Consider the following 9,514-nt stretch of genomic DNA (forward strand, 5'->3'; position numbering starts at 1 on the left):
CATGCCTGTCCATCAGGAAGGGTATTGTCTCCACTGGGCAAGAATCTTGAGTCTGCTGATAAGCTAATTCATTCAGCACAGCATGAGTATAGCTGTTTTATTTTCTCAACGTCAGAGATGTTGAGATTCACTCGCAGATTGGATTTGCCAAGTTCTTGAGCAAGGAAATTAGGTAGATCAATACCTCCAAACTCAAATCTTCTAGAGGCAATGTGGTTAACAGCACCCTCAATCACTGGTGCAATATCTGATTAGGCAAGCCAAAAAGATCAAGTTGTAGACAATTAGTAAGCTCAGATTTTGAAAGAGAAACACTCAGCTTTTTACTCATGCTCTTAGATAGCACATACAATATTATTAGATCACCAAAGATGGCACGTAGAAGAGGGAGGGTAAAATGAATATGCAATTGCAGGCAATAGTTCAATTTTTAAGACATCCTTTTGACTCTTTTTGGCTTTCAAAATCTGACAAAGTCCTAGGCAATTTATATTTGACCACCGCCAATGATATGCAGCTATACATTATATTTATTTTACTCTGCTGCAATACAGAGATTTCACTACAACAGGTTTCTAGTCACCCACTATAGAGCTGTTGGGGCACAAATATCACATGAATATGTGACAGACATAACATATATACCCACATTCAAATTAGACAACTTGATTTTCAGCAAGCAAATCAAATAACCATCTTTGTTCGTAGTTTTTCATTATACAATAAAAAAAAACTTGAATTCCCATTCTTTCAGATATGGATACCTATTTTTCCATGACCAATGTCAACTGTGCATCCAGAGATACGTCCTACAGCATACAGTGACAGCACCGCTTGTTCAGAAGCATAAAACCCTGATATGTTGAATGTTTCAAACATTAGTTGCACTAACTGTTCCTTGTTAGCCTGGAAAACAAACAATGCATATATATCTATTAAAGAGTAATATAAACATCTGTTAAAAAAAACCAAAGAAAAGTTAAATTAAAGAGTAATGGGCATGTTTGGATATGCCAATCTTGTATAATGGTCTCTCTGCTCGAAACGATATGCCACAAAATCAAAAACTTTGGTTCATGAACCATTGTAAATGCTAAAATCAACTATCCAACAGAATAGAACACGCATGAGCAATTAAAATAGGAAAACAAATTACACTTACAAGGAAAATTATTATAGAGTAGAATGTCCCTTCCAATAACAATAGTGATAACCTCGAGAAAACAATCCAATGCCGCAAAACTAGATATGTAAGAGATCTTTGCATGAGTCACCTACAAATAACTAAGCCACTAATCATTCCATGAAACTACACCAAACAATCCAAAGCCTATAATTAGTCAAATATACATATTACTATTATCATAACACAACAGGCTAAACAATTGATGAACCATATTTCACCATGCAAAACAACAAAGAGACCTTAAAAAATGTAGAAGAATGATCAGCTGACATTTTTAAGACTTAATGCATAAGGACAGATCATGAGCTTAAATTCATTGCTTAGAAAGCGTAAAGTTACACATTTTGAAAAGTCCAGACTACTTAAACCGAGGTGTACAAGTTGTAAACAACGGGCTACCAAAAAAAAATCCAAAACTAAAAATGAGACCAAAGTGTAAGAAGAAAGTGAATAAGGAACACAAATAATAGTTTTCCAGATAATTTTGAAAAACATTTATCCCACAAGGAAGATGTTATTTCGAGATAAATAAACTCATTTCATTTCTAGACCCATTCAACATGAATTCAGGATAAACAGTGATTAAAGAGAATGTTCCTTTTAAACAGAGATATGATCAACAGATCTAGACAATGGAAAGGAACATGAGAAAAATCAAGTGGAGAAAAGAAAACAGTTATAAAGTGTATCATCAGTGTGCAATGAGAAAGAGAAAAATAATCATCCATGAGTTCAAATGTCAAAGGCTAATAATGACTGTGTTGGCATCCAATAAAGGCAGTCTCAAAGACAAGATATTTCAGAATAACTAAGATTGCAGAACATATACGATCATTTAAATGAGAGGAACACACATGATGAGAAACAAGAGCAAAGAACTCTAACAGGAAGAAAGAGAGAAACATATCATTGTGTATCTAAAATGAATGAGGAGCAATGTAAATCTTCCCAAACTCTCTAATAAAGTATAACCTATAGAGGTATTCATTGGAAAAAGAGAACAAGAGTCTAACCTGGTCGGTTGATCCTCCTCCGTCAATCCTTCCTTGGACAAATCACAACAAATAATTGTTTATGGGGCTAACTTACCGAATAAACTATTTATGCTATCCATAAAGTTGAGTTTGAAAGACACACAAATGCCATTCATCACTTGGAACATGATGTAAGCTGAGAGGAATGTGGACAAAAGTTCCCCATTAAAACAGAACTCGAGTGCAATGATTGAGGATGTAGATGCCTAGACATCAAGGCTAAAAGTTCATAACAAATACAACCTATAGCACAAACAGCTTCATGTGATGAGATTTGGTTGAATAAACTCCCCAACACCAACATATTTATGATTTGGCAAGAATCAAATCCTTAAAACAGCCTTCAAGTGATGAGATCCAATTAAACTTGACGTCCACTCAATCACATAGAATAACTACATTTAACTAACCCAGGAAATTCCAACATCATGGAATCTATTGTCTTTAATTAGTGCTGTCAGGTGCTTTAATGCTAGTGAAATTTCATCACAACTAGGATGTGACTTATCACCCGCAACAAATAGGTTTGTATTTTGTCCCACAACGATCCAGCTACAGCCAGGCATTTTTTGGATATCTTTCTTTATCATTGTTCTCCTCAAAGATCTAGCTTCATCCCAAAGTCCAGAGGCAGCATACAGATTTGAAAGCAGTACATATGAAGAAGAGTTTTTGGGTTCTAACTCGATAAGTTTCTTAGCCGCTCTCCGTCCCCTCTTTTCATCCCCATGTATTCTGCAAGCACCCAATAAATTGGCCCAAATCATAGCATTGGGTTCAACTTCTAGTTTGTCAATGAAGTCTTCAGCTTCCTTGAGAAAACCCCACCTACCAAGTAGATCAACCATGCAAGCGTAGTGATCCCCTCTGGGCTCAATTCCATAATAGTTTACCATGACGTGAAAAATTTGACGACCCTCATAAACCCACCCCGCATGGCTACAAGCAGTGAGCACTCCAAGAAATGTTACTTCATCAGGAGTAATGCATGATTGAGCCATCTCATTAAAGAGCTTCAAGGCGCTTTCAGCATAACCATTTTTGGCAAATCCAACTATCATCGAGTTCCAAGAAATCACATCCTTTTTAATAGGCAATTCATCAAAAACTTGAACAGCACTTTCTACATCGCCACATTTTGCATACATGTCTACAAGGGCACTACCCGTTAACTCATCTAAGTCAAAACCAGTATGGAAGATTAGAGAATGTATCTCTCTACCATCATGCAATGAGGATAAGAGAGCAGAAGCTCGAAGGGCAGTAACAAAAGTTGCTTGGTCGGGTAAGATATCGTTGCCCCGCATTTCCTGATACAAGTTTAAGGCCACATCACTGCACTCATTTTGAGTATATCCTGAAATTAAAGCGGTCCACATTACCGTGCTTTTAAGGTTAGAAAACTCCGAGAAAAGAATGCTTGCATCTGCAAGCCTTTGGGAGTCCATATACATGCCCAACAAAGAGGTTCCTAAGAATTCGCTACCACATAAGAGGCCCCTCTTCACTACAACACAATGGATCTGCATGCCTAAAAGTACCTTTGCAGAACCCTTACAAACATCTATGAGGCTTACAAATGTAATCTCAGATGGCTTCAGTCCCAGTATCAGCATCTCATGAAGAAGACTAATAGCTTCTTTTATGTCTTTTGGAGCATATCCTGCTATCAAAGCATTAAAGGAGACCACACTTCGTTCAGGCATGCTAGAATAAATTTTTTGTGCATCTTCAATGTCTCCGCACTTCGAATACATGTCAATAAGAGAACTTCCAGAAAAAAGGTTTGTTTCTAAACCCAACTTAACTGACAGGCAATGGAGTTGCTGCCCTACTTCAAGAACCTTAATATTTCCACATGCACTAAGTATGCTGGCCAAAGATACCTCATCAGGTACAAAGCCGTCCAAGTTCATTCTTTGATACAAACTGAAAGCACCAGCCTCCTCTTCTTCTTGCACATATCCAACAATAATGGCATTCCAGGAAATATGATCTCGGTATGTCATGAGCTCAAACAGCTTAGTAGCTTCCGTCAAAGCCCCAACTTTGGCATACAAATCTATCAATGCATTGTTGACAAATAAATTTGAGGTAAAACCCTTCTTGATAATAGTTGAATGCAACTGGCGACCAATTCGTATGTATTCAAAGGATGCACACGAGCTCAAAATGCTGGTGTAGGTAAATTCATCTGGGTGAACGCCACATATTGTCATATCCGAGAACAACTCCATGACATTACTTAAATAGCCATTTTGTGAATAAACCCCGAGCATGGTGTTCCAGACAATCATATTTTTGTGAGATACAGCATCAAATACTTGGCGTGCAGCATCCAGCATCCCACCCTTGCCATACATATTGATCAAAGAACTTGCAACGTATATACTGGAGTCAAAGCCTTGCTTGATAGCTAGGGCATGAACTAGGAAGCCGTGATGGAGGGCGGCTAAACTGGCAATTGCACTCAAAACACTTGCGAGTGTGGATCTTGTGGATTTGACACCATGCTTACTCATTTGACGAAAGAAGGCAAGAGCCTCCTGATAATGGCCTCTCTTGGCATGACCAGAAATCATGACATTCCAGGCCACAACATTTCGGGTGGAGATGGGCATTTGTGCAAACAATTGGCAAGCATTGTCCAGCTTTCCTAAAGAGGTGTAAGTGTTTAAGACGGTGACAAGTGCCACAGGGTCTAGAATTGGAAAAGAAGCGGGAGAAGTAGTGGTGAGCATTTTTTCAAATACATGGAGTGCCTGCTCAGGCAAGCCAGCTTGAACATAACCAGAGATTAAAGAGGTCCAAGAAACAGGGTGAAGATGAGGGGAGGGTGCGGCGTCAAATAGGGTGCGAGCAGAAGTGAGAGAGTGGGAATTGGCATAAAGATGGATAAGTGCGCCATGACAGAAGGAGGCAGATTGAAGACCCCTCTTAATTATGCAACAGTGAACTGCCCTCCCCAACTCGACATTTTGTAGCTTTGCACAGGCGGACAGAGTGATGGCGAAAGTGAACTGATCAGGGGAATGGCCAGAGTTAAGGAAAGAAGCAAAACATCGAAGAACACTTTGGGGCAATCCATGGGTGGAGTGCATGCGAAGAAGGGAATTCCAGGCACTGGCATTCCCCTTTGCCTTCCCCATGCACTCACTCTCAACACTCCAATGCCCATGGTACCCTCTCACTTTGAAACTCACGCGCATCAATCTATTCGATTCGATTCTCTTTTCTCTCCCTTCCAACTGTTTGAAGTAAAATCCAGTTTGTGTATGGAACCTTCTATTCACATTTGGTGATTGTCTTATTTGAAATTGGATTTTGTTCCCCGTCGCTTTTTCTTCTGAGTTAGGCTTTATGTTGATGTTTATCTTTCGCACTCCGACATTGTGATTAATTTTTTGGGCTCCCTACTGGCCTTCAATTTCTCTTGTGCTTGTTTCTGTTCTTCAGTGTTGTTGCGGCGTTTGTCGCCGATTTGTCTATTGTTCCTAACACTTTATCTTGGCTACTTGAGTTTTAACAATTCTGCAAATACAAGTTTGGAATATATATGTTAAACTTTTTTCGCAATTGTCTACAATTTCAAAGTATAAAGACAGTTTTAAAGAGTTGGGTTAATGACCAAACCATAAAATCTCATAGAAACAAGCATCCTAATGTTTAGAATTTGAGTAAAGCCAAGTCACAATTAGTGCAGCAAAAATAATTTTTTGGCAAGTGCTTTGAACAGGATAGGAGCAGCCACACATTTATTGTTCTTGTTCATATACATATTTCTTAGAAACCTTCTATTCACGTTTTTAATTAAGGCCAAATAACATACACATTTCATCCTTCGTCAATATTTTTCCTTCATTCTTAAATATCCAAAACGTTTTATTGTCTCATGTCCTTGCATTCATCCTTTGCGAGCTACAATAATTAAGTTATCTTTTACATGATTTGCAAATCAAATGCTCTAGTCTTTCGGTCCCATATTATGATAATTAGAATGCAACTCATGTTACTGTTATCCAATGTTTTACCAGACAACCTAACATTTAGAGATATTTTGTCTCAATCCAAGAGAAACTTGAACAAAGTCATGAAATTTTACGCTTTTCTATAAAAGTTATCTCTCCAAACCTCTCCACAATCAATATTTACAAATTAGGGCTACAAATAAAAATTTAGGGTCGGGAATGTCAAATTAGGAAGGAACCTATATCGTGATGGTCGCCCTTCATCCAAATCGTCGCTATCCGTGGCGGTGTGGTGGCTATACATTGTCCTCGTAGTGCCGTGGGTCTGCGACCCGTCAAAGTCGCACTGTGGTGGCTGGGTTGCCTTTGACAGTATCGAGGTGTCGCGATGGATAGAGGAGAAACACTTGGAGAAGAGAAAGATGTGAGAGTGATTTGGTTTGGCAGAGTGTTGTGAATGTTGCAGAGAAAAGAAGAGCGTTGTTTCTTTGGAGTGTTTCTCTCTTTCTGTTTCTCATGCCTTACCTTCAGTGAACAACACTCATAATCACCACAACATGCTGCACATTTTTTTTAATAAGAATTGATAAGACTATTCATTACATAGTAGCATTTGAGTGCTTAAGACTGCACTATTGACATTGTTGCTGAACCTTTGTTGGCTTCTCTCCAGTTGGGAGACATGTTGTCCAGTGTAAAACCAACTTCTCCATAACCCAAGTTGCTTAACAAAGAGTAATTGATGTTATATTGCCTAAATAAACAATCTAATTAAAGGTTGTATCCAATGCAATCGCTTGCAAAAAAATTTGTTTAAAATTAAGAAACTTTGCTTGATAAAACTTATAATAAATGATATAACATTCCTTATATACAAGCACATGTTACATTTGATTAAGAAAAAAGAAAACAAATGTTACATGTTAAGTGTTCTTGAACTATATCCCTAGTTTGCCATTTTCTGAAACCACACTTTGAACATGGACACTTAATCGCATGACCATTATCATGTTTGAAAGCAAAATTCAAAAAAACCTTCAACCCATTTGTGTATTCAATGGTGTTTCGTGGTTTAGATATCCATGATTTATCTATGGGCATGACTACAAAATAAATACAAAAAGAAAAAATTAATTATTTAGGAATGGGATCATACAAACAAGAGGAAAAGAGTATTACACTCAAATCAATTAAATGGAACAAAGTTAACTAAAAAATTTAGCTAACACAAATATTTCACTACAAGGCACTTTTAGGGTTGTTGGTTCTAGTTAAGACACTAAAACCATTCCCAAGCCTACAACTATGAAGCTAACTATTTGGGAACATCATGGATCATACAACAAAAAAAAATTAACAACATGAGTAGACAATTAAGGTAAGTAGATAAAGTTTATAAATACAGAAGGAAATAATGACAATGTTTCATTAATAAAGTAGGATAGAGAGTAAATTCAATAAATTACCAGGATAATTGTCTTTGATGCAATAAATGGTTTATTTTTTTTTTCCAATCACAATGAAATCTGCATAAAAAATAGTCACATCAGTTTCACTGAATACTGTTTCTAGTATAAATTGTACACTATAAATTGCAAGTATAAACTATATGCAACAAAAGAACACAAAATACTAGTGTTGGCACCCCATGAATACTATTTTATAAGATTGAAAAAGGAAAGATGTAGACATGTAGCTATCTCAAATTCAAACAAAATCCTACCTTTGATTAACCACACCATAGCATGCCCTTTTACAGCATTTGAGGCCACAGGCTTAGCTTAAATATGTTGCCTTGGTCTAAAAACTATAAATCCCAGCAGGAAGCTTTTCTTTGCATTTCTATTTCTTATTTTCAGTTTCTGTTTGAAGTTTTTAATCATCAAAATGCTTTCCCTATTCAGATTTCAAACTCAAAGTGTCAAAACCAACAAAATCAACTTGTACTATTCAAGAAAAACGAGAGGGTGTTGTTGAGCCTAACTCTCACGGGAACCGAGAATATAGAGACCAAGTCCTTTTAAAATCAAGAGATTCATCATCCTACCTTTTTCACAGTACATTAAAACTATAATTCAAAAGAAGTTGGAATACATTAAAACTACAATTCATCAATCAAACACCACCCTTAATAATACCCACTGTGCTTTCCAAATTACCTATAAAGACTAGATATGTATATATACATGTAGCACACATACACACTAAGCAAGGAAATCATACAACAACCCTCTATCTGAAATTTCATCGTAGAACTTATCAAATCACAAAATAGTGTAGACATAATATTAACAATGACAATCTCAACCAATCGAACCCTATAACACGTGATTCATTCCACTAAGTCACCAATGTAAATCAGATTATGAATAAGACATCCAAAAGTATTCACTCGGGCCCACGTGCACACAAAGGTATATAGTTTTTTAACCTTGCCAATCCAAATTTGCAATCACAATCAGTGAACCCAGTCAAACCAAATCAAACCAAAAAATAAAAAATAAAAAGCTCCTGACAAATGCACTCACTCAGGGATGGAATAAGGCCATGTTCATCATCACAAATTAGAAAGCTAAAATCTCCAATTGAATCCGAACTGAGTTCAACCATAAAACGCCAAAACTTGAGACACTACAATTTCACGAACAAATAAACATACACCCAACGCATTGATATTTTCAATCTCAATCAAAAGCAATAGAGCACACTCAATATTAATTCATCCACAATTAACCCAATAACCAGAATAGGAATCGCAGATTAGTCAATAACCAAAGTGCAAACCAATCAAAAAGGAAATCGTAACAGAGGGAAAGAGGTGGTAGAACCTCGTCCGTGCTAGTAATGGCTTTGCCGGAAATGAGGAGATGCAGAACGAATTCTCGTGGCGATTGCTGGTGTGCCTGAATCGTTGAGGTTTGGGCGGTGGAGGAATACGCAGTGCGGTGAATACGAGGGAGAAATGGCTCGCGACTGAAGCGAAATCGAAAACCCTATTCGACACTGTTCGGCAAAGCACGCGTCGCTGGTCCCCAATCTGAGTGGCGAAGGAAGTCGCGAAGAACTCCACTTGCAGCGACGAGTCCTGCGATCTCCGGCGAGGGAGTCGATCTTCGGTGTGGTTGACGGCTGGGTCGCAATCGAAGGGCGAAGAAAGTCGCGACGAAGTTCTGTGGAAACGTTGAGCAGCGACTATGGCTTATCTCCGGCGGCGAGGGGTTGTGGAAACGGCGAGGTTGAGCAGCGACTGTGGCTTTAATGGCATGAACGAATACGACGAGGTTATTTAGAATCTATATATGGTAGTTTTGAGTGTAAGCAAAATT

The 9,514-nt window shown here is 37.8% G+C and overlaps 1 protein-coding gene across 16 annotated transcripts; it reads right to left on the reverse strand.

The window, feature by feature from the left end:
- Positions 1–5: 5 nt before the first annotated feature.
- On the reverse strand, positions 6–9,514 carry LOC114184281 (pentatricopeptide repeat-containing protein At3g09040, mitochondrial). Of its 16 annotated transcripts, XM_028071641.1 has the most exons (9): positions 9,017–9,514; positions 7,655–7,714; positions 6,792–6,942; positions 6,428–6,713; positions 2,200–5,751; positions 1,163–1,274; positions 765–906; positions 185–247; positions 7–92 (listed from the first exon to the last, which is right to left on the reverse strand). In XM_028071641.1, exon 5 carries the CDS (start codon positions 5,427–5,429, stop codon positions 2,622–2,624), a length of 2,808 nt encoding a protein of 935 aa, XP_027927442.1. In that variant the 5' UTR covers positions 5,430–5,751; positions 6,428–6,713; positions 6,792–6,942; positions 7,655–7,714; positions 9,017–9,514; the 3' UTR covers positions 7–92; positions 185–247; positions 765–906; positions 1,163–1,274; positions 2,200–2,621. The 16 variants fall into 16 exon arrangements, with proteins under 16 accessions (XP_027927388.1, XP_027927455.1, XP_027927446.1 ...); XM_028071587.1 differs by having other exon boundaries at positions 6–247; positions 6,792–6,912; XM_028071654.1 differs by having other exon boundaries at positions 6–247; positions 6,428–6,708.

The sequence above is a fragment of the Vigna unguiculata genome, chromosome 1 (genome assembly GCF_004118075.2).
Source record: "Vigna unguiculata cultivar IT97K-499-35 chromosome 1, ASM411807v1, whole genome shotgun sequence".
Lineage (NCBI taxonomy): Eukaryota > Viridiplantae > Streptophyta > Magnoliopsida > Fabales > Fabaceae > Vigna > Vigna unguiculata.